Genomic DNA, 23,668 nt, shown 5'->3' with positions numbered 1-23,668 from the left:
AGTACATGTCGAGGGTTCACGGTTTAAAACCTGCACAGCTTCCTGCTTTTTTGTTGTGTTAAAGTGCCGGAAAAAAATAAAGTTACAGCCGCAGCTCTTTTTTTTTTTTTTTTTTTTTTAAAAAAAACCTCCCCAACCCCAATTCTTTCCTTGTAAAATACGTCAAACGCCAGCAGCAACATAATACAAGAAATCTGTTTTGTATCACTTTTATTAGTCTTTTTCACACGTTCACAACAATATGATGCATTTACCCTGGTCACCATTTTAATCATGAAAAAGCACTTCAGTACTCGAGCTCTTAAAAGTTCAAGAAATCACCAAGCAGTTCCTCTGTCTGGATGACTCCCCGTACAGCTGCGTCACAGATGGTACCCTGCACAGTGAGAAAAATATCTGCTCTGAAGCTGGATCCTATAAAATCTGGTTTAATAGCAATCAGCCACTTCCTACGGAGAGGATAAAGAAGGGAAATCCACGAGAAGGTTGTCAAATGCAGCTTCTTTTTTTATACTTGATGAGGAAATTAGATGAAGGTCATAAACATCACTTGAAACTATGCTTCTTAGAAGTTGCTATTTTTAATAAACAATGACATTGTTATTACTGTACAACTTCACACCCTCTGACAAAGAGGGGTACACGTGGAAACTGGATGGTGTGTAAATGTATCACAACACGTGTGAGGAATGTGGTCTTTGCAGGAGCTCCGGGCACATGTTGGTTTCTTTGCACGCCACTTACAAAATGTCAGAACTAACAGCGCCCGGACTGGACAGGGCAAACCTTTTTTTTGTTTGTTTATGTTTGCTTTTTACCTGCAACGGACAAACAAACTTGCCAGCATCTTTAGGCTGTCAGAAACACCGCAGCTTGAATTCCAATGTCTACATTTCAGGGTTAGGTCAGATTTGGCAAAAACAAAACAGTGGCTCGCTCATTTGTTCTGCTGCATTTACAACACAAAACAAGTAATTTAGGAGTGATATTTAAGGAAAGAAACTAATTCTCCCAGATCAAAATGGCCATACACTGTACTGATTCACTGATTGTGACTCTTCAACCACTGAAACTGATCATTGCTTGGTCAACATGTTTGGTCAACGGAACAACAGAAACACAATCAAGTCCTATCCAGAGGTCAACAGTCAGTACTGCTGCGTAACGCCATCTGTACCGCTGTTATTCAGCCGATTTATGATGAGTCAGTAGGCTCGGGGTCATTGCCGGGGACAGGGAACCTTAGAGAATGTGGGGGGGATAGCGCCCCCTGGTTCTGTCAGTGTGGAGTCTGCTGTAATCCAACGACACATTAATGGTAAGTACTCTGAAGAACACATTAGAATTCTGACATCTGGTAGTAATAATGATGAAACACCTTTAGAGAGTCCACAGCGGCGTTCCCAGAGTGGAAAACCCGCTTCCAAAGTAACGAGCTCAAACCGTCTTCAAGTGTCTACCATCGGGAGCCCGAAGGAGGGCACAGGCAAACGTTAAAAACAGGAACTACAGCTCGCCTTCGTGTGTTGTAAACAATCCGTTAAGACAATCAGCAGTTCATCCAGCTGACAAACCAAACTCATCCACGTCGACGTCACTGGGCCACATAAATATCATTAAATAACTATTAGCAGCAACAAGGCACCTAAGGTATCTCTCCGGAAAACAGCTGCAACACACTACAAAAAGAAAAAGATGTGATCAGAAGTAAAATAAAAAAAATGTTCAGATACTGTAGCCAAGAAAATAATCACAGAAAATTTAGTACAAGTGAATTTCATCTAAGTAATTAATGCTACAGTGCTCGAGGCAGCAGTAGTAATAAAAACAGGGCAAAATGCAGGAAAGAATTTGTATGAATTCATTTCTTCAGAACTCACTGAGCAAACAATGTAAAAAAAAAAAAATAAACTTGGAGACAAAGTGGAAGTGCAGGTGGTGGTGCACAAAGAAAAGCCTTCACTGACTTCACTGCTCCTTGGCAGTGAGGGGTTCAGTCTCTGACGAGTCTTCCTGTGGAAACACTACGTAGAACACCTTCTGGCCCAGGTACGTCACTTTCTCTGCAAGACAAACCAGACCAGTTACTGCTGACACCAAATAATAAAGATGATACGTGCTGTAATGTGGCAGAGACAAACTCACCGAGGACGTTATAAACCCACTTGGGCTTTTCTTTCCACTGAACTCCAATAAAGAAAACGGGGACTCCGGTCAGCATGATGACCATCCCAAGGCCACAAACCACAGGCTCCGAGTACAAACTGAAGCACAGCAGCACGGCCCAGAAGATCAGGTAGCTGATCGGGACCAAGATGCTTACCTGAAAAAAATAAATAAATAAATAAAATATATATATCTTATTCTTGCCTCAACTTTCTGCTGTGGTTTTAAATAAACACATTTTACCCTATTAAAATACCCTATTTCTTCAAAAATCAATGTAATGGACAAACTAGTTTCCCCACACCTGACATGTAACTGATATTTAGGACACTAGGGGGCGCAAAAGTGTCGTGCATGTATACTGATGGTTGTAAATGGTCGGTAATGTCTGAGAGTTTCTGATGGAGCACAAACTGAATGGGACAAATCTCAGTCTCCACAGAACAGACTTAAAACACACCAAATAAAATATTTCAGTGAAAACACTGGCAAATCATTTTTGGCCACTTTATGCATAAACTGAAAATAATGAACAGCTAGATCAGATTTCTGTGAAGAAGTATTAGAGTATTTATCAATATATTACTGCTTAAAATGATCTGTACTGATTCAAGACAAACATTAACTCTATGAATTATTCTACCAGCTAACATCCCAGTTGACATTTTTGTCACCAACTTACCCGTTAAGCTCTTTAAAACATCAATGTCATCATTTTTTTCATTATTATTTCTTAAGCTGTTCTGTTTCTTGAACTTTCTGGACTTCTCTTATCTGGATTTGTGGCAAAAGCTCACCGGTTTGGAGATTTTAAATAAATGTAAACGGCTGAGTCTTCACTCAAAAAGGCTCATGTCCTAAAATCCCAGGCGTACCTTGATGGGTCTCGCCAGGTTGGGTCTGGTCTTGCGCAGGTAGAGCAGGGCGGCGATGGTTACCCCGTAGGACAGGTAGTTGATGAAGGACACGTAGTTGATCAGGTTGTGCGTCTCTCCAACACATAGGATGAGTATTGTGGCGATGCACTGCGGAGACACGCGGGCAGGTTTAAACATCAAGAACGGGTCTGAGAAAAGTCAAAGCACGTGTTCACGTGTCAGAACTGACAGAGCAACACCTACACAGAGCAGCAGAGCAGGGATTGGCGTGCAGTTTTTAAGGTGGATCATAGCCAGCAGATATGGCAGGTGACCCTCTCTGGCCCCCGAGAAACACAATCTACAGACAGAAACATGCTTCAAGGTTCAGGCCTGCATCTTAGGAAGAGTTTAAAACATTCAATGTTTACAGATGATGTAATTAAGACGTGGTGTACCTGGAGGAGGTGAACAGATACCCATTAATCCCTCCAAAGGTGGACAGGGCCACAGAGATCGGCATCACCCAGGAAAACATCCCGAGCAGCTTCTGCCCAAAAGTCTGAAAAAAAAAAAAAACAGATTAATGACCGAGCACTTCTGTTTTTAACTGATTACTCTTAAGAAATTATGAATTCCAAGTTGTCAGCTTCTTGGTTAGCTGAAGTTCGACTCATGACTGGCCTCTCAGCTTCAGGAAGTCTGACAGCGTAAACACACTGAAGCATCCCTTCAGTGAGACAAAGCACGGCTCACCACTGCCACAGCGTTAGAGGTGAGCAGCTCCTCTGGGGTCATGGAGGTGAAGTAGGCGATGTTGGTCATAGTGTAGACCAGGGTCACCAGCGGGATAGAGATGTAGATGGCACGGGGCAGGTTTCTAAGAAGAAGGGAATAAAAAAAAAGACTGATATATAAAAGCTTGAATTCTTTTCTTGGTGTAAAGTTTATCCATGGGAAGTGATTCTTTTGTATATCTGTGCTTCTGCGCGTCATACTTGCGTGGATCCACGACCTCCTCTGTAACGTAGTTGAGGAAATTCCAGCCGCTGTAAGCAAAGGAGGCTTGGAGGAAGGCCAGCGCTATCTGTCCAACCGAGGGGTCCTGACTGAACTCGAAGGCCACACTGGGCTGCAGGGCATCGTAGTGACCTGGGCACAGACGGGAGGGAAGCAGGAGATCAAACCAGTGGACTGTAGGCTTGTTTCTAGCAGATAACTCATAATTGGATCATTGTTACCATTCAGTCAGTGTTTGAGTGTGTGTGTTCATTCACCTTTAAAGATCTGGATGAGTCCGACCACTATGATGAGCGCCAGAGCAAGAAGTTTCCCTACTGTGAAAATATCCTGGATCCTTGTGGCCCAGCGCACACTGTAGCAGTTCACCCAGGTCAGGAACACTGTATGCGCACAAACACACACAGAAAAAATCAAAGACACTTGTAATGAAAGAAAACAAACATTTGTGTTAGGATTTCATATGAAAGCACAGATTGAGCTGCTCTGTGGTTCAAAGACCAGAAGCGGAGCCCTTCAATCGCCAGTGTTAGTTTCAGTATCAAACTATTTTTTTTGGTGTTGAAGATAAAGCCAGAGAACGAGCTGCAAGTTTCCTGACTGACCACAGTCTGCAACACATGAAACTGCCTTAGGCGCTCAATCTGGCCTCATTTGGTAAATGTTCTATTAGTTGTTGTAGCTGTGACTCATCCCAAAACAAAGTTTCCTTTTTAAACAAACAAATATTTGAGTATTAATTGTTCTTCAAAACATGAGTTGCAGTACAAGTTGGTGTTTTAATTAAGTTCTTACTGATGTTGAATCTGCATAACACGATTTTATTAAAACGCAGCTCTGCTTTAACAAGGACCCAACTGCTGACGTGTAGAAGCTGTCAGTCACAGTTACTGTCATTTAACGCTTGTTTGAATGCAATTTTCCTGTATCACTGTAACACCAGGGCTCAGGTTTAAGTCAGATTTTCCTTTAAGGCCACCTACTGAAGTCCACCATTCATGGTGAAGCTATCAGTCTACAGTTCTTTTCTTTGGCTCTGAAGCAATGGAGTGGTGTGGATAACGGTTCTTTTCCCGAGGGTCTGATTTGTTTTGACTTCCCCTGAATGAGAGATTGATCCAGGGTTAAACGTAGTTCACTTGGTTGCAAATATCTGGGGTTTGCACATTCAGTACAGAGCAACCCTCACAAATCAGTCCCGATAACATTTGGGTTACACAGTTCTCAGCTTTGAGCTAAGGCGGAAATCACCAATTCAGTTTACCTTTTAACCACAGTTATATATATAGCAACAGTCCACTAAATAAGTAGTTAAATAAAAAGGGTTGTGTTGCAGTTTCATAAAAATGTGGCAAGAACAAACCAACTAAATAAAACAATTGAGACCAGCGTCACAAGGCTTTCACAGTTTAGTTTTCGGGGACTGAAGCCCACTAAGGTTTCGTGCTGCTTGTGTTACGAATGGATGTAAACACTTCAGTCTGTACACTGACTCTTACAGAGCTTTGTGTTTGCAGTGAACATTTTGTTCAAGGTACCTACTGCAAGCCAACAAGGAGAAGAAACGCTGTGTTTTTACTAAAAAAAATGATGTTCCCAGAGCAGAGAGAGCTGCAGCAGTCTGAGTGGAAGGATTTTTTTTTCCTGGAGAAAGTCCTTCCATCTTTGGCTGTAGCTCTCCCTCTCCTCAAGCTTCATAATTTAAAGGAATGAGTCTCTAATTTGAGCTAAAACAGTCAGAAATCAAGAAAATTAGCAGATACATGAGAAAGTAAGCAAAGCAAACAGACCATCTATGAAAGAGTAAGTTTCAAATACAGCCGTGTAGCGTAGTGGGATTTAACTGCCCTAAAGGTCAAATGGGCAATTACACTTTTCACGCTGCTCGCTTATCAGAAATGCACAAAAGACTGAACATCTTTAGTTACAACAGATAGCTTGTTATTTCTGAGTGACACACAGTGTGTACTTTCAGGCGTTTGGAAGCCCCTGCTCTCCTCTTAGCCACCAACACGGACGCCGACCCCGAGTTTTGCGTGTTCGTGAATGCCACCGTAACAAGGACTGGCCCAGTTCCAAGCATTCAGGCTGGGCGAGCGCATGTGGCCCTCCGGCTGCCCTCAAGCCAAACGGGAAGTTTAGGAGCCAGATATGAAGCCAGCAGAGAGTGTCAGCTGGATGAAAAATCTCAGCAGAAATACAAGATTTTAAAAAGGAGGTAAAAAAGGCAAAGATTAGTTTAAGTTGGAAAAAGGAATCATCACACCCACGTGATGTGAAGTTTACATATTCCAACAGCTAAGGTGTGTAACGATATTTAATATTGTCTGCTGTAAGTTTCAGAAAGCATGACTGCTTTACATGCAAGTCTCCATTTAAATACATACACCGGTCACGGTGGTCGAACTTGGGATCTTGACAACTCTGACCTTGTCCAACATTTCTCCTTTATTTCCAAAAAGGAAGTTGGAATATGCATCTAAAATCTGTATATTTATTCAGATCTATGGATGAAGGGATGAAAATTAGACCAATAATCTGAATGTAGACTAAACTGAAAATATGTTAGGTTAAACACACTTGCTTTTATACATGTTTATCCAAGACTGGAAAAGAAAAAACATACAACCACCATAACTTTTTACGTTTTCTCCGAACATTACACACACAGTAAGTTGTCAAGTAGAGCTCAGTTCATGTTTGTCAGTTTAAAAGCTTCAGTCAAGTAAAACGAATCAAAACACCGTTTATGAATGTTTTCGAACAACACTGTATACGGGAGCATACTAGCTAAAATATACTCTTAATATTTTAAAGGCACTTTTACATTTCCCTACAACTGAATGCACTGGTTGCTTTTGAAATTGATTTTCAGCAGACTACATGTGCAAAGATCACATTTTTCTGTCCATGTGTCAAAGGTAAATCTGACACAAAGTAATGATGAGAGCAACTTGGTAAAATGCATTCATGATAAAACAAAAACAGCAGTGGATCTGGAAATGTCCCGTTTGCTGCTCAGCTGAATGTGTTTATTTCCATTTAAAGCAGGTAAATTATAAAGGGGTCACTGGAGATTTCTGCACAAACATACCCAGCTCAATCTGCCATCAAAACAGGACAATTTGTCATACCAGGTCTAAACACCATTTCAAGTTATGGATTACAGAGTAGGAAGGTCATTTTTCCCCGCCATTAAATAATTTTTTTTTTTTTAATTATTCTCTGCATTTCCCACGTGCTCCATCACCTTTCACTCCACCTCACAAACACAATGTCCTACAGGAGCAGCCGGGCACTGTGTGTACAGACGCATACAGACGGCAGGTCATCCATCACCAGAACAAGTTTGCCCTCCCACCACTGAAAACTTCTTCCGCTGGCACGGACACACACACACACGTGAATTGTTGGCAGGAGGATTTGGTGGCACTGGGCAGAGCTTTTTCTGCTCTACAGCACCGCTGCGTTTTATACTCAGTTACTCTCTGGGTGCTACACGCATTTCCGTTCTTGTGTTCCTGTGAACCCCCCCCGGTCCCCCAAAATGCCACCCTCAACTTTCCTCTGATTTAACCCTGACAGGAAGGAGGTGCCAGTGGCTTTGAATGTGACAGTGCAGGTAAATCTGTGTCCTGTCGTCACAGCTTCCATTGAAGACTGCCTCAGCACTAGAATACTAAACTAATTACCGCTTTTAGTCCTAATGGATTCTGATCCAAACTCTGTGCAGATTTATTTGAGGGCTTTAACCTCAGAAACACCCCCTTTCTGGTTCAGGATGTGGTCACTGGAGTCACTGAATTGGCAATAATTTCCAGTCGATCTAGCGTAAGAGTTAGGCAGCATCAGAAAAGCTTCAGAGCCTACAGGAGTTAGTCACTGGATAAAAGATGTATCCCATTAACAATTTTCTTAATGCAGATTTTATTTTATTTTTTTAAGCCTAGAGAGATTCAATAAAATGGGAAAGGATATTAATGATACAAAACAATCAGTAATGCAGCAGAAGAAAAAAATACTATTAATGCATTATATCTTTTTTTAGAAATGTCCTAACGTGTTGATGCATGGATTTCTTATTTCACAGTTTCAGCTTAGATTAACAGCACATCTCAGTTTTCCAGCAAAAATATAGTTTTTAAACTTGGCCAACATGTCCACAAATTATATTACAAGACATCTCATGAGGAAAAAAAAAAAGTCTCAGAGCAGAGTTGCACTATCTGACATTGGGAAACCAGATTTTCCAATCATCCATCGACTGGGAACTCTGCCCCCTCAGCAGCTTTAGGACAGGATGTGCTTCTAGGAGCAGAGCGCAATTAAAATTAACTTTGTGGCTGAGGTTGACCTGCATACTCGAGATGTAATGTGTTAAATTGCTGAAACGGCTTCAGTCTCACAGGACTAACTCTGATTTAGGTAGGCCACCAGGGCTCAGCCCTCTGTCAACCAGGACCCATTGTAAAAGAGGCCTGCGCTGGCCCACTAAATCCCTGAAACGGAGTCCGTGAGATGGCAATGCAACGCCCGCACGTACTCCATTTTTACTGAGACGTTGGCAGAGCCGCCCTTGACAGACATGTGGGAAGACCGACTCAAGAGCTTTAAGCCCAGGATTTATTCCTGAAAGAGGTCCACACAAACACAAATGAGCGAGGCAAATTAATATATTCACACGTCTCACTAAATGAAGTTTCATAGACCTATACACCATCCTATATAGAATGGTTTTGTAACAGAAACCTTAAAATATATACTTTTTAGAAAGCGAGTAAATGCAAAATACATATCAGAAAAATAATGAAGCAGTAACTCAACACAAATATTTCAGAAAATTTGCTACTACAGTCACTAGTGATGGGAAGTTTTATTCTTCCTACTGATTTGAGTTTAAATGAATCACTAACCAAAAATAACCAGGCTTGAGTCATGGTTTATTTGAGTCACTCAATCCCCACTGATTCCTACTGCTAAAGCCACTAATTTGAAACGGCAAAACGTTCAATTTCATTGTGGAAAAAGAGTGAATGCCTAACATTTCTCAAAGGGCAAATGTTCATTCTTCTCTCTGCGCAACATCCAGAACCGTAGACTTTCACCTCAGGTAAAAGAGGGGCTCTATCAGAGAGCATCCGGCTGTGGCAGGGATGGGAGGGAGCAAACGATACAAACGACTCTTCACTCACCCGTCCTGGTTCGCTTGTTTCAGGAGCTGTACTTCGATTCATACAGCGCTCACAGACCACAACGCCTGAGTGACTTGTTTGTTCACCATCCACAGCAGGACGTAGAGAGGGCAGCTGAGCTGAAACAAGAAACCAGAGCCGCTGCTTTTTTCACAAAGCTCATGTAGCAGCTAGCTTGAAAAATTTACTGAATCCAGTTAGCATAGCAGCCACACAATAGAAACATGTTGACGGGCTGGTCTTGTCCTTGCAGTTAGCTATAGCAGGGACAAATCGGTGAGTTAATGGAGAAAAAGAATCGGGATTCCAGATTCAGTAAAATGACCTGCGAGTTTTGAACGATTCTATAAGGACTTTCACATTAATCACACAGTCACATCCGCTGACATTTTGAAAATGTAATCATGTGGCTAATGTAAGCAGGACGTCCTGAGCTAGTGTTAAAGAGAGTTTTGATCCAACACGACCCTCCCAGAATATGTCTGACACATACAGGACAGCAGGGCCTCTGAAAACGACTTGGGTCTGGTGACCAACAATGATCTCCCAGTCAGACACTAAATAAGTTCAGTGCAGCATTTAATATAATACCCAGGAAAGTTCAGGGAACCCGATGAAACATGTCAGCGCTAAATTGAAATCACTAGCCACACAGAGTTAGAGAAAAATGGAGGCAAGATGCACTAAGCATGCAAACTGCATACAGCTTCACCCATTGGTCTCTGGCTGTGAACCTTTTCAGAGGGGAAGTAAAAAAAAAAAAATATATATATATATATATATGCGCGCTAACTTTTAATAAGTCCAAGTCATCCACCCGAGCCGTGTGGACATGAGAACATTAAATTTTCAGAAAGACGTAGTTGCTTTTTCTTACAGCTGCTGCACAAACACACTGATGTGGCACAAAAGTAAACTACAATCAGCTCCATGATGCTCTAAGATGAAATTAAAAAATACATTCAGATACATCAAAACTTGTCACATTACAAAGAAAATTTGCCTGAAAACACTGAGAAACCCATGTTTCTGGGGTGTTAAAACCCAATCTTATAATAAAAATGATCCATTTTGACCAAATTCAGTCAATACTTATTGAAATAAGACCTAAACTGACCAGATTTTTCTAAAGTATATACTGTTAAATTATTCAGATAAAATAATAAACTTGGTGGTTTCCAACACAGTTTAGAAAATTCAGAACAAAGAAAATATTGATAACTAAAAGAGGGGTCTGACTTAAAATGAGATGAGCATTCATTTTTCATCCCTTTCTCTTTCAGCAGTTTTTCCACTCGATATTTGTGATAAACATTTTATTACAGGCCTATTTTCAGGACTGAATCAAGATGGGCAACAGTGGGATGACTCATGTTTTGTTCATTTTTAAAAATCACAGGACGGTTGCCCACGCATTTTCTGCCAAAAACAGAGCAGATCTGAACAGCTTGTGTGTGGAGTCAGGGATGAAATCAAACTGCGGTCTTTGCCGTCATTCTTTTCAGTGTCACCATGTTGTAGTTCAATCGGCTCCCTCCGGACGTTCATCCACGCCAGTGTGAAACAGATTACAGAGTTCAAACTTTGTGATGTCAAAGAACATCGAGTGGGTTTTTCCAGTAAAATATCCACTTAGAAGCAGTAGTAGAACTTTGTCTGTCACTCAGTGGCAACATAAAAACATGACCACAGTACAAGTGATTTATGCCCTGCCTGTGAAGCTGCAGGCTGGACATGTTGAGATGGTTTGGTAATGCTGCACCAAAACACCAAATGACAAATGTTTCATCCCAGGGCTCTGCAGTGTCCCCTCCCCTTCCCTCTCTAAATGACTGGACTGATTACAATAAAAGCTTCAACTTCAGCCTCATGCTTTAAGATTTTGTGAACATGATTTGCTCCGATCCCTTTTCCGCAGTTATTCTGTGGAGGCTCAGCTGACAGCTGACTGTGTAACGCGGCTGGCTACTTGTTCGCATGTAGAGCGGGTGACAGATTGAGTCATTCTGGATGGATTTGAATGCCAGGTGTGAACAATCAAACTTACAGCTGTCCAATTGTGACCAAAACAGCCAGGGCGCATGTTAGTGCCAGGTCTGAACGGGGCCATGGTACAGCATGTTATATTTTTTTTTAATTATAGTCACACAAGACACAAAACAGATACTTCCGTCTGCCTTGAAAGATCCTGTTTACGAAAGCCCACTTTTGATTTGGCAGCTTCCAGGAAGCTGCTTAAATCTGACTCCATGTTTCTTCATGATCCTATGATTGAGAATAAACAGCAGGGTTGGGGGGAGTTGGATTTGCCCTTTGATTGAAATTATAAAACACCCCAACTATTTCAGCACAGTCTAAGACTTGAAGTATTAGAGTTGGCTCATGAGTATACAGTACATTCACCACTGATCTAAAATATCTGGCTGGTCAAATAAAATAGTAACACTGGCCAGATACGCGCCGCAGGCCTCGGGTTTGAGAGATGCGTTTTAACTGTCACTCCACAATATAAGAGACGTTATGACATTCTTTCAAAGTGGTGTCCTGTGCTCGAGCGGTGCTGAGGGCCTTACACTGTGCCTATTCTTAGCACACCACAGCTAGTTCACAACTGGACCCGTCTGGTTTCACCCACACACTCCTGCAGTGTGTTCTGCAGGCGAGGAAGGAGGGGGAAACATAAGTATCTGTGATGACTTAAATTATGAAGCTTACGTCTAAGAAGCTCATTTGACCTCAATGAGACTCTGCTCTGCAGATTGTGCTTTTATTCCAGCAAACAGTGTCTTGAACAAATATTTGGGTACTTTGGTCTAAATTTGATCGTACTCTCGTGAGCAGAGAACGTGTAAGCATCTGAGACATGAAGCTTGCATTCGTGCTGATTACAAACAGACTTAAGAGCTCAGGACTTCAGGTCTGACGTGTGATGCTAGGAGTTACAGAAGAGGATGGGGATCATAAGAAGAAACAATAAAATTAAAAAAAAAAACATGCAACACCCAACAAGAGTCACAGCTGGACAGTGGGATCTCCTGTCATCTGTGTGCAAGATATCCAGACCATTTCCTGTTTATACGCATCTCAGAAACAGGAGCGTCAAACAATACACAATCGCTACACACCATCTTAGCAGCAGCAGCATTATGTAGTCCATTACTGACACAAACCCAAACCAACTGCAAGAACAACCAAAAAATGAAGGCATCAAAGAGGCACCTGGTCTCACCAGGCAGTTCCATTGCCAAAAATAGTGGAGGTCCATCCTTACACTCTGAAAATGTCAACCTCAGCTGGACATGTGCTCATGCAGAAACCCATCCCTCTCCCATATACCTCCTTAGTTTCCTTTTCTCCGTCCGGTTTGGACAAGCCCAAACTGGCTGGCTTGTTTACGAGATACACGCACAGTATGTTTTTTACCCCCCCCTCCACAGGCTATTTAAAGGCCGGTGGTTGAAGTCCTGCTTTTCAAGCAAAGGTGTTGATCAGATGAGAGGCTGGAAATGAGCACAGCTTGAAATCATCAAAAATGACAATGAGAGCCCTCATAGTACTGTGAAGTATCATAATATCATGTCCTTAAACTACATGTTGTTTGCTTAGTCACACTTAGTCTTTGTAGTTGAGAGGAAAAATACAAGCTTAAAAAAAATCCAAGCTGTAATTAAATAACTTAAAATTTTTGCCACCATTCCTACCTTTTGTTAAAGTTGATCGACTAAGAGTCAATATTTTTTTTACGTTCTTGTATTTATGTCAAATGGATTAGTTGTCTAAACTATCTGGTACTAAAAATAAGCGTATATTTAGTTAATTTGTTACATCATTGACACCAACAGTGCTGCCTTCATTTCCTCCAGTCAACTTGACTTTTCTCAAGCCCCCGATATTACTATTTAGGCTTTTTTTTTTTAAATGTATACATTTAAACCCACTAATGTCAGTTTCTTTGTTGGTGTTGTTGTTTTTTAACCCTTTTATTGTCGTCATATACATTTTAAAATGCCAGGAGGGAGCAACAATGCCTGTGGGTTGAAGACTTACCATGGCTTTATCAACAACAATAAACAGAAGCATCTTGGCTCTGTCATCATAACACCTCCAGGTCAAAAGGTGTTTACCTGTGACAGCAAGAAATTTGTCCCTCTTCTGTGATGATTTTATTTTAAAGAAGATTAAAGACCCTTATATGTGACAGAACCAAGTTTCTGATGGAGAAAAGTTGATCTCAGTAGAGCCTGGTTTTAAAAGGGCAACGATCTGCTCCTTTCACCGTCAAACATACAAGTCGCTGATATGACAATAATGCAAATCGAGTTCCAAAAGGCTTTATACTTGCGACTTACAGACACAGATGGTGGCGAGCAGTTTGGTGGCGATGAATGGAGGCAGGCAGTTCTGAAAGGCTGGCTGCAAGACGTAGTTGGAAAAGGTGAGCGCTATGACAGCCAGTGTAGTTGGATACATGATGAGGACAGCACTCCATAACAACAGGAAGCTGAAAACGGAGACAAAACTAATTTAAAGGAAAATAATCAACCATTTAAAAACACGATTGTGTAAGAGGTTGTCCCTTAGCTTGATTTTAACCATTCTGAATGCCATCAGTGCGATCACAGTTCTGCAAATGAAGATGGTTGCAGTTTGGTCAAGGGTGTCATCAGTTAAATGAGGCAGATGTACAGCAAGCACACAAAATGTACCACGTTGGCAAAACATGAACAGCTTCTTTGTATTAATACTTGCACTGAAACCATAACATTGTAGCCTAATATTGAAGAGGTCCTTTTGTTGCCAAAACAAGTGTCACATCTTCCTCAGGTAACTGACAGACACACAGAGGGTCTTTTATAAGATGGAAAGGAAAATGTGCTTTACTAGATCAGGCCGCCTTGTTTGATCACCCTGTGGTCCAGTTTTTGGTTCTGGAACTGGAAGTTCTTTCAGTGTTGAGAAAGGGTCAGCATTGGGACCTAAAGTTATCAAGCACTATGCAGTTTCACATGCAAAGAGCTGATGTACTCTATTGGTATAAGCAATCATTTTTAACCACTTTAGGCTAAAGCAGCTCCTCTTGTACTCTACCAAACAACAAGTGTCATTGTTTCATCCCAGTCCCTACATGCAGTGAGCCTCAGCTGGCCTCAGTTTGCATTACCAGTTTACTAGTTGAGATATTAAACATCTTTAAGAACTACAGCAGAAAGTAAAGTCGCCTTCTGTTCAAACACTTAAGATATACTGTAGACCTATTAGGTTACAATTCCCCAAATTAAAGATTCATAATGAAAACCAAAAGGCCCCCGGGGCAGAGAAAGAAGTGCAGGTTAGAGTTGGGTTTGACTATGATATATTCTACAAATATATTTTTTACTTGAAAGGTAAACAAAAAGTCATTTAGGCCAGCTGAATAAATCAGCCAGATAAGACTAAAATATAAAACTTTGACTTCACTTGAAGAATGGTGATGTCAAGATAATGTTCTTCAGAATTTCCCCCCCCAAGCCAGGGCCTGGAAAATGTCATTCTACTAACTCTGAACTTCCCCAAGATCTGCAAAAGGCTTTACGATGTTTCTCATTCACTTCGTACTATCCATTATTGCAATCTAGATACAACACGTTTTTATTCTCACTCACAAACCAATAAGAATACTGAGAGGTTCAGTGCCCTTCAGCACACTGCAGGAGCTGGGGATGAAATCCTGGATCTTGCAATTGGAAGACAATCTCACTACCACTTGCCCAGTGTTTGACTTATCAGATAAACCAACTATAGATTTTTGATGAGAAACAAAACAAAAAAGCAACAGATTTTTAAAAATGCTTTCTGAAGCAGAGATGTCTTAAAAACTTGGCATTTGGACATCTGTCTGGACTGGAAATATAAGTTTTCTAAAAAAAACAAACAAACAATGATGTAGAAGCCCATTTTGCACAAACCCAAGATTTCTTTGTGCCCTAGAAACCCAGACAACAATGGAGATGTTTATACCCATTTTCCTGCATCTCTTGCTGTATCCCAGTCATGTTACTAATAAACCTTATCGTAGGTTGAACTGGTAAATCAAGAGAAAGCTGTAACCAATATCACGGAAAAAAAAGGTTTTGGGAGAATCTTTTGTCAAGCATTTGTTAGAATCGTGTCGATAAAGAAAATTATAACCCAATACTTGAAGTAATGCAGACAAGGTCTTCATCAACCAACCCTGAACTGTTGTATTTTAATACAAGTATAAGTGAAAATTCGATGAGTGGTAATCTGTTGCAGTGCTTAGGCCTTTAGGTATTAAATGTTTATTTAAAAAAATAATAAAAAAATGTGTGGGGTAACTAGAAAATAACTGCATACTTACCCCACAAGCCCTCCAAAGATCTCAGTCACATATGAATAGTCCCCTCCAGACTTGGGGATAGTGACACCGAGTTCAGCATAGCACAGGGACCCAAGGGCACAGATCCCCCCTCCACAAACCCAGACGATGAGCGACAATCCCACTGAGCCTGCATGCTCCAACACTCCTTTAGGTGAGATGAATATCCCCGAACCAATGATGTTCCCTGAGAAAGATAAAAGGATTACAATTTATGAAACTGTATGTACGTTAAATACAGAGTATCAGCTTAATAAAAACTTAATGTCTTACTTGTAACCATTTAAGGTTAACCTTCAGGGGTTTAAACGAACAATGTTTGGAATGTAACTTCAAAAAAAAAAAAAAAAAAAAAAAAAGCATTTCAAAATCTCAGTAAATAAAAACATCTGGAGAGTTTATGCAGTCTCCAAAGTCACCTTTTAGCTAAAGATGCATACAGAGCATATATGAATCTGAGTTGTTTTGTCACAATAAAAACCCACATGAACACTAAAGGTCAGAAGTCAAAACGCCAACATTTGCTACTGCAGTTTCCCTGCTGATGTTTTAAAAAAATAAAAAAATAAATAAAATTCATACTGTGACAAGCTTTAACTAGAGCAGTTTCTGTGTTGCCAAACAGGTTTTAACTTTTGTCGGTTGCGAGTTGGGTATCGATGTGTTTTTGACAGACTCGACTGCAGGGTATTTGCAATCTGCCGCCAGCAGGTAACCTTTGGCTCTCCTTTGGGAGTCCTGTCCCCCAGAGACTACAGGTGTCGTCCTTGTCTCCTTTTTCTTTGTTTGCTCGTTTCTGTTGTTAGATGATCGCCTATGAGTCAGTAGTTGAAACCTGGGCTGCTGCATTGGAAATATTTAAGCGAATTGCCATTTTATGCATGCGTGTGGTGCGTCATACACCTTTTGACATAAATAAAATGGACAAACGTAGGTTTACGAGTTCCCTGTAAGGTTCTCAGTTATTCAAGAGTTATTTTGGTCACACTGAACCACCAAGAAAAGGCTAAACAATATAATAACTTCACTTAATGTCTCAATATAGCAGGGATGTTGCATAAATAACCAATCATTTTAAGTATGGCTAATGCCTCCTTCACTTCACATGGAATGATGACACCGCTACCATAAAAACAACAAAAAGCCAACAGCAGGCTCCTCATTAGGTCATTAGGTCCAGTCAGGAGAAGGCATGTGGAGCATGGAGAGTGCACAGGAGCGTCTCGTGGTCCTTCAGAGGTTGCTATATGACTTTTGTACAATCACAAATGAACAACAAGTAAGCTGGACAGCTTTGTAGTTGGCTTCCTATAGTGAGAACAACAACAACAACAAAAAAAACAAAACTAATTTTTGTGAGCTGTAACATTTAGAGTGCAGCTGTAATGTTAACCTGTTAAATAATTTAAACTATACCGAACAAGATTCCCAAACCCTTCTCATTTTACACCAATTATAAATAATTACCTGTCAGGTAAAGCCAGTAAACCTGCTCATCAGCAGAGGATTATACTAATATTCTTTGTGGCTCAATCACAACATTTAACACTCAATAACAGTAAACATCAATGACTCAGTAAGACAGCAGTGACTCTCTCTGCTTAGGATTGGCTCCAAGAGGACAACACAGGATCCTAAATGGTTACTTGGGCTCCAAACTCCTCAAATACCCATCTGGTAGGATGTGAAGCTAGGCCAATCCACAGGAACAAAAAGGGTCTAGAAGGTGCTTTCGGATCAAACACTTTTAATGATTTCTGACGGTTATTATGACTGTGTTTTAAGCCCAAAGCGTTTGCTTTTGCACCTCCAGGGAGACACTGCTTGCACAAGACTTGACTGAAAAAATTTTAAAAAAAGGAGGTCTTCTGGAGTGAAGAGGAGTTACTGGAGCCAAAACTCGTACGACAGGTCAGTCTATATTCTCCTACACGTACTTAAAGAAAAACAACATTACGGCACAGCAGGTGCTCAGAAAATCATTGCATTTATTTATGGACCAATCACAGGCGATGCCTACTTTAAAGCTTTAGTTGAAAGCATGAAAAATGTAGTTATGAAGGACTACCAATGCCCACGGTACTGTCAGAAAAGCAGAAACTAAACAAAAGACTACTACCTCAAATAGTTTTAAGGACTGAAGTGGCCTCTTGTGGTCTGAAAGCACCTATCGTTGATGTAACAGCACCACCCCAAATGTTCTCCGTTCATGGCCCAAGTGATTAGAGCAGTTTCGCTGGAAAAAGTGAACGCTATAAAAAAAATAAAGTAGGTGGGCACAAGTTTACAACCAATGAGTGTATATAGTCATAACTGGGTTTAAAAGAATCTATTTGGAGACCCAATGGAGTACAACAGCATAGTCACATAGCTTGTTGTAGTTCTGGCTCAGCTGACCTCAAACAGGGACAAACAGGTTCCCTGATGTCTCACTTGGCTCCAACACATACTGTACCAATAAGCCATCGTGTTATGAGGTCAAATTCAGCCTGGTATTTTTGGCATCACCCCATTCCAAAAAGGAAAAGAAAACAAAAACTACCGCAAGTAACAAAATAACCAAACAGCAGCTGTCAAAGCAGAACATGTTTTGCGCCGACCTCCAGAGTTTTCTTTTCCTTGGGGGAAAAAGTCTGGGGCGAAAAGAATCTTTACTGTACGCGTTCGAGCTGCTGAAAACTCAGCGAAGCATGCCGTGTCACCCCTAATGAAGCAGAGCGAGAGGGGAGGTCCAGGCAGTGCATCCATCACTGTCCGGTTTGATTGTGGGGGCCGTGTTGAGATGCAGAGCGGTTACATAAAGCGTTGTTGTGTTCGTTATGTCATGAAGTTTGGCAATGCAGCTAAAAAGCATGAATCAGAGTCCTATGAACCCACCGCCGCCCACAGCCCCCACTCACTCTGCAACACGGCTATGAAATTCTCTCAATTACAGCTCAAATTAATTACCATTTTGCTAAAAAAAAAAAAAAATCCTTCACACATCTGAAACCAATATTACTTTTAAATTTAAAGTTTGAGTGAAAATACTCTGGTTTTGGGTGTTGTTTTCATGGATCAGATTATATTTTTCTAATATTAAAGCAACTAAAGGACTATTTTTAAACAGACTTTAGCCTGAGGAGAAAAAAAAACCCATTGGAACGATTGTTGCATTATTAAGCAAATCTACAACATTCACTGACATCCTATGACTGATATTTACTGAAGACAACCATGGATTCATGCATGCATGTAAACAACTACTCCTGGCTGAAAAGAGACATTAAGTAGAGTTGTACACATTTTAAGAGGAATAATAATAAATGTCTGCATCAGGTCAAGTACAGAACATGTATCTGCATGTATAATTACAGTATATTATCATTAATTGGTGATTTTCCACAAAAATACACACACTAGTACTCAAAAAAGGACAAAGAAGAACATGTTATATTAACACTACTGTGACATGCTGAATGACAGAAGTATGAAGATCAGCAACAAGTTAAATAAAAAAGAAAAACATCTAGGTAAATTTGTGAACCAATACCCAAAGGAAAAGAAAACCTATTTGGTCAAGTTTTCACCCCGACTTAACATCTTCAATCTCAACAAGCACAGCTAATCTGATTAATGAGCCAAGATTTAATGAGGCTGTCAACTCTGGCCTCCAACACAGGGAGGAAAAATATCACCAAATCTATGACAATGTTTAAAACAAAGACTCTTTACACTCATTAGGAGAGAAAACTGAGTTTTCTGTTGAAAACAGATCCCTCCCAACAGAAGGTTTTACTGAAAAAACTGAACTCTAACATCCAAACTCAAGTCCAGGTCAGAGACGGAGTGTGAAACTACAGGAGTGACCATTAACTGTGACACGGTGACTGACCTGTAACATTCAGCATGTGAGGTGGGTGGGTCTGCCAGAGTCTGAAACTGTAAAGCCTCAGTTTCTTTTTAAATAAAACTCATGGAAATGGAAAAAGGATCTGCCTGCTTGTTTTTGACCATTAGATGCACCAACATTAATCAAGTCACTCGCCAAGTCATAAAACCGGACACTAGATCCAAAATGAAAAAAAAAAAAATTCCATAAAACTACTTTAACAGTAAAAACAGAATTATTCTGTTTTTTGGGCTGGCCAGAGGTTGTATGGGGCCCTAATCAAAATGTCACTTGGAGGCCCCCCCTGTTTCATTCAAACCCCATCACCCACTCACCACAGCCCTTCATACAACTTTTTATATAATCCATGCTGTATTATCACCCACCACAAAAGACAAAAAGCAATATTTCTTGTGTTTGATTAGCAAAATCTCATAAACCACAAGAGATTCTAATGAAAAGCAGTCATTGGAGGTGCCTCTACAACTGTTTAGCTTTCTGACAACCCAATTTAAGATGGCCACCACAGCTAATGGACCTTAGCATACAAGCACTTTGAGTTGCCTCGTGCTGAAAAGTGCTATATAAATAAATGTACCTACCTACCTAGCATACACACAAATAGCTATAACCTGGTCAGTTTAACAGATATTGAGCAAACATGTGGCGTTTTAGTATCTGAGAGTTACCAACATAGCCTGATAATTGAACTTTGCCATTAAATAAAGTTAAATATCTACAGTGTGCATGATGTGATCCATTAAAAAATTAGCACTCATAATCAGAATAATGGAGTGATAAATAACTAATGTACTTGGACTACATTGTCCTATGAGAATATTCAAGTGCTCTGATGGGGGCCCCCTGCTGGTTTGGGGACCCTAATTGGTTGGCTTATGGTGTGGGCCAGCTATAACAGAATCCGCACACAGACAATCAATCCTAAAGTGTGATCAGTATTACTGTTGTCTCCAAGCAGCCCCGTTCAGATGATTAGAAGCATGACTCAAAGTCCCTGTGTGCAAAAACCATGCAGTTTGTGCTTCCGTATCTGCAGCATTCCTTTCAAACATTTACTATAAAAATTAAATCAGAACAGAAACCTTGTAGTAAAAGCTTTAAAAGCCCATTCAGATGTTTCCTTATTTGAAATTTAGAAAAAGGATTTGGATAAGTGATTAAAATATTGGTGTTTTAAACCTGACAATCTGTTTTTGTTGCACAATACCATGACAAAGTCTACAAAGATGCTGAATCGAAATTAAGAAAACTGATACAACTATGATTCTTTTTCGTTTGTAACTTTTTTGTATTTCTGATCATTTCATCTTTAAAAGTTCAAATTTAAAAAGCAACAAAAGGGTAACAATTCAGGTGTACTGAGACTCCTAAAGAAACTGATCCAGCATGATTTTTATGTCAAACTGTTTCACACTAAAATACCTTTTTGTTGGCCAATCAGCAACACAAAAGGTTTTTTGTTTTTTTAAACTTATTTTTTGGAGTCTTAGTTTCAGATGACACCCATCAAGTGAAAGACTCAACATGAGTCCTGCTCATTCTCCAATTACTCCTGAAAGCATTAAAACAAAAACATTGTTTTGTCTTTCAAAAGCTTGTATGAGAATTTAAAGCACATTAATCTTTACAAACATGAATCTCAATCTTATAGTGGCACATTTAGTGAGAGCAGCAGCCCAGATGTGGAATTACGCACAGGCTGGTGTTCCTTCTATGAAAGCCTTCTCAGTGATCCCCTCCTTTAATCACTTCCTACCACTAATTCCCACGTTGCGGGGCCGGTTCGGTGTGGGCGGGTCGTGGATGTCACCGGCAAAGTAAACCGAACTTGTGGCACTGAGAGCCCGTCAGCTGTGCCACGGAGCCACATGGAGGCTGAACTCCCGTCTGAGCCTTTTAACTCCAGCACAATCTCCAGCCACGTAAGCATCTCCACCTTCGCATCGCTGCGACTGATGCAACAGTCCTAAAAAAAAAAAAAAAAAAAAAAAAAAAAGAGCCGCGCTCCCAGCCAGAAGCACTAATAAAGCGCAGTTTTCTGAACGTGCAGTCTTCCAGGAGACTGGGACTTTAAAAACGTGCCGAGAAACGCAGACTTTTAACCAGCAGAAAAAAACCCAAAACCTCCGGCTGCTCTTACACTTTTGCTCCCAATTAATCAGCCTGTGACACCGGCTCACAAACGCATCATTCCGAGTCTAAACGAGTCGCACGCGCGCACTCACCGATGATAATAGCGCAGGCGCTCATAAGTCCAATTTCTTTCTTCAGAGTGACTTTGTCGTCGTTGGCGTTCTCATCCTTCCTCCTCTTCTCTTTGTCATCCATCTCCTACGTCCTGTTTGGAAAAAAAAAAAAAAAAAAAAAAAAAAAAAAAGGGGGAAAAAAAAAAAAAAAAAAGCGCGCTGCCTCTCCGCCCTGGTCCGGTTCAGATGGTGCAGACTGAACCACGCTCCACGCTCCTGGGTACCCCCTTATACGAGCCCGCGGAGGCGGCGGTGCGCATGCGCGGCAGCCCCGACCTTCCCTTCAGGTGGGTTGGAATGAAGTGAGGACTCCGCACCGAGCGCACCTGAACCTGCAGCAGAGACAAAGAGGTCACTTCCTGTTCCTCTGTGAAACGTTCCAGATACTGAAGATAGTAATTGGATTAAACAACTGAAGGAAACACCCTTAATTATTAAAATCACTCCAGCCTGAAAAAGAAGAACCTTAGGTACAAATCATTGAATATTTAATTAGCTCAGAAAAATATACCAATTCAAATACTTTTATTAAGAAGTTACAGCCTTTTTTTGTAATCCATATAAAATTCTAACATTGCTTTTTCATTTTTTCCCCCCACTTTTGTTGTTTTGTCTTGCCCCAGTTCAATTAGAAGCAGAACCGTCAGCCTCATTCCTTTGTGGAATTACACAAGAATTTAAAAACAGGTTTGCTGTGGAAGAACGAATGGAATGACTGTTATTAAGACAGCAAACACCCAACGTATTTATGTGGATCATTTGACATAGAAAACCTGAGAATCTCCAGCCTTCGTGGTGTCGTGGCATTATGGAGTCACACCCGAAATACTGACACGTCCACGTGTTCATAGACAACGATACACAGCAGCAAGGCTGGATGTTAAGAGATAATCATTTAAAGTAGCCACATGTATGCTTACAGTACTGCAAAACGTTTTGAAACCACCAAAAGTAGATCATATGTACCCAAAAGTGTCATCTCTCTAAATGACAGATGCAATTTATTAAAAAAAATAAAATTAAAAAATAAGGTGTCCTGACAACTTCACCATTTTACTGTTTAATTCATTAGCACCTTAGGAGATCCACTAGAATATTTTCAACGGAGGAAAAGTTTTATCCCATCATTTTGTTGCACTTAGAGAGAAATTATTTTATGCAACAGCTCCTAATGCATGAACTACTAATATAAAAAAAAGGTTTAAATAGCCCTTTTAAAAATCAGACTAAAGTGGGCTAAAAGACGCTCTGTTTTGCACCAACTGTTATGGATTTTTTTTTTTTTGGACAAGCACACTTAACAGGCCAATGAACGCTTTGTTGTGTGTTTGACGGAGCATTCCTCAAATGAATGCATTAATCGCACGTCACCCTTCGTGTCAGAGTTTGTCCCTTTTCATCATACATTGATTCTGGTTTCAGAGTTAAGGCCGTTTTGGTCAAACCTTGAAAACACCCCATGATCTCGTATGATGTTGGCAGTCATCTTGGTATGAGATGATCAATAAGTCAATCAGTTGTAGATATCTATCCAGTAGTTACTTTCTGAGAGTCTCATTAAAGAACCCACCCAGTGGCTCATAAGAGACAAGTGTGCACACACAAGTTTGTGTTTCTATCCATATTAGGACAGTTTATTGACTTCCAGTCATTTCTGTAACCTAACCGAGACAAGCCTGACCCTAACCTAAGTTCAGGTCACACCTTAGGGCTAAACCTAACCACTAATCCAGTAGTGATTGCAACATACGAGGCTTCCTGAATGTACCAGTACCAGTGTAGAAAGCCTACCTTATCACAGAACCATCCACAGTTCTTAAGTCAAAAACAGTCTAGTGCTTCCTTCCTATTCCAAGGAGACACTCTGTGTACGGCACTGTTCTGCAAACAGGGACTGTCAGCCCATCCCAGCCTCTACT

General features: G+C 40.6%; 1 protein-coding gene across 1 annotated transcript; it reads right to left on the bottom strand.

Annotated features, from left to right (window-relative positions):
* Window positions 1–193: 193 nt before the first annotated feature.
* slc7a10a (solute carrier family 7 member 10a) lies at window positions 194–23,668 on the bottom strand. The gene is made up of 13 exons (XM_025007958.1): window positions 23,541–23,668; window positions 21,729–22,081; window positions 15,594–15,798; window positions 13,585–13,736; window positions 4,301–4,426; window positions 4,022–4,175; window positions 3,780–3,903; window positions 3,482–3,585; window positions 3,288–3,384; window positions 3,042–3,191; window positions 2,146–2,323; window positions 1,968–2,063; window positions 194–376 (listed from the first exon to the last, which is right to left on the bottom strand). The coding sequence occupies exons 2-12, from the start codon at window positions 21,829–21,831 to the stop codon at window positions 1,969–1,971; spliced, it is 1,488 nt and encodes a 495-aa protein (XP_024863726.1). The 5' UTR covers window positions 21,832–22,081; window positions 23,541–23,668; the 3' UTR covers window positions 194–376; window position 1,968.

The sequence above is a fragment of the Kryptolebias marmoratus genome, linkage group LG15 (assembly GCF_001649575.2).
Source record: "Kryptolebias marmoratus isolate JLee-2015 linkage group LG15, ASM164957v2, whole genome shotgun sequence".
NCBI classification, from domain to species: Eukaryota; Metazoa; Chordata; class Actinopteri; order Cyprinodontiformes; family Rivulidae; genus Kryptolebias; species Kryptolebias marmoratus.
Note: the sequence above shows the minus strand (reverse complement) of the source record. Positions and strands in the feature narration are given on the sequence as shown.

What these genes read in the sequence shown, in the direction of transcription:
- slc7a10a (XM_025007958.1), bottom strand. Translation starts at nt 21,831, where the DNA reads ATGGATGACAAAGAGAAGAGGAGGAAGGATGAGAACGCCAACGACGAC. An exon ending in TATCTGTTCACCTCCTCCAG is followed by an intron (nt 3,385 to 3,481) that starts GTACACCACGTC and finishes TTCTGTCTGTAG; the next exon opens with ATTGTGTTTCTCGGGGGCCA. An exon ending in GTGGGTTTATAACGTCCTCG is followed by an intron (nt 2,064 to 2,145) that starts GTGAGTTTGTCT and finishes TTTGTCTTGCAG; the next exon opens with AGAAAGTGACGTACCTGGGC.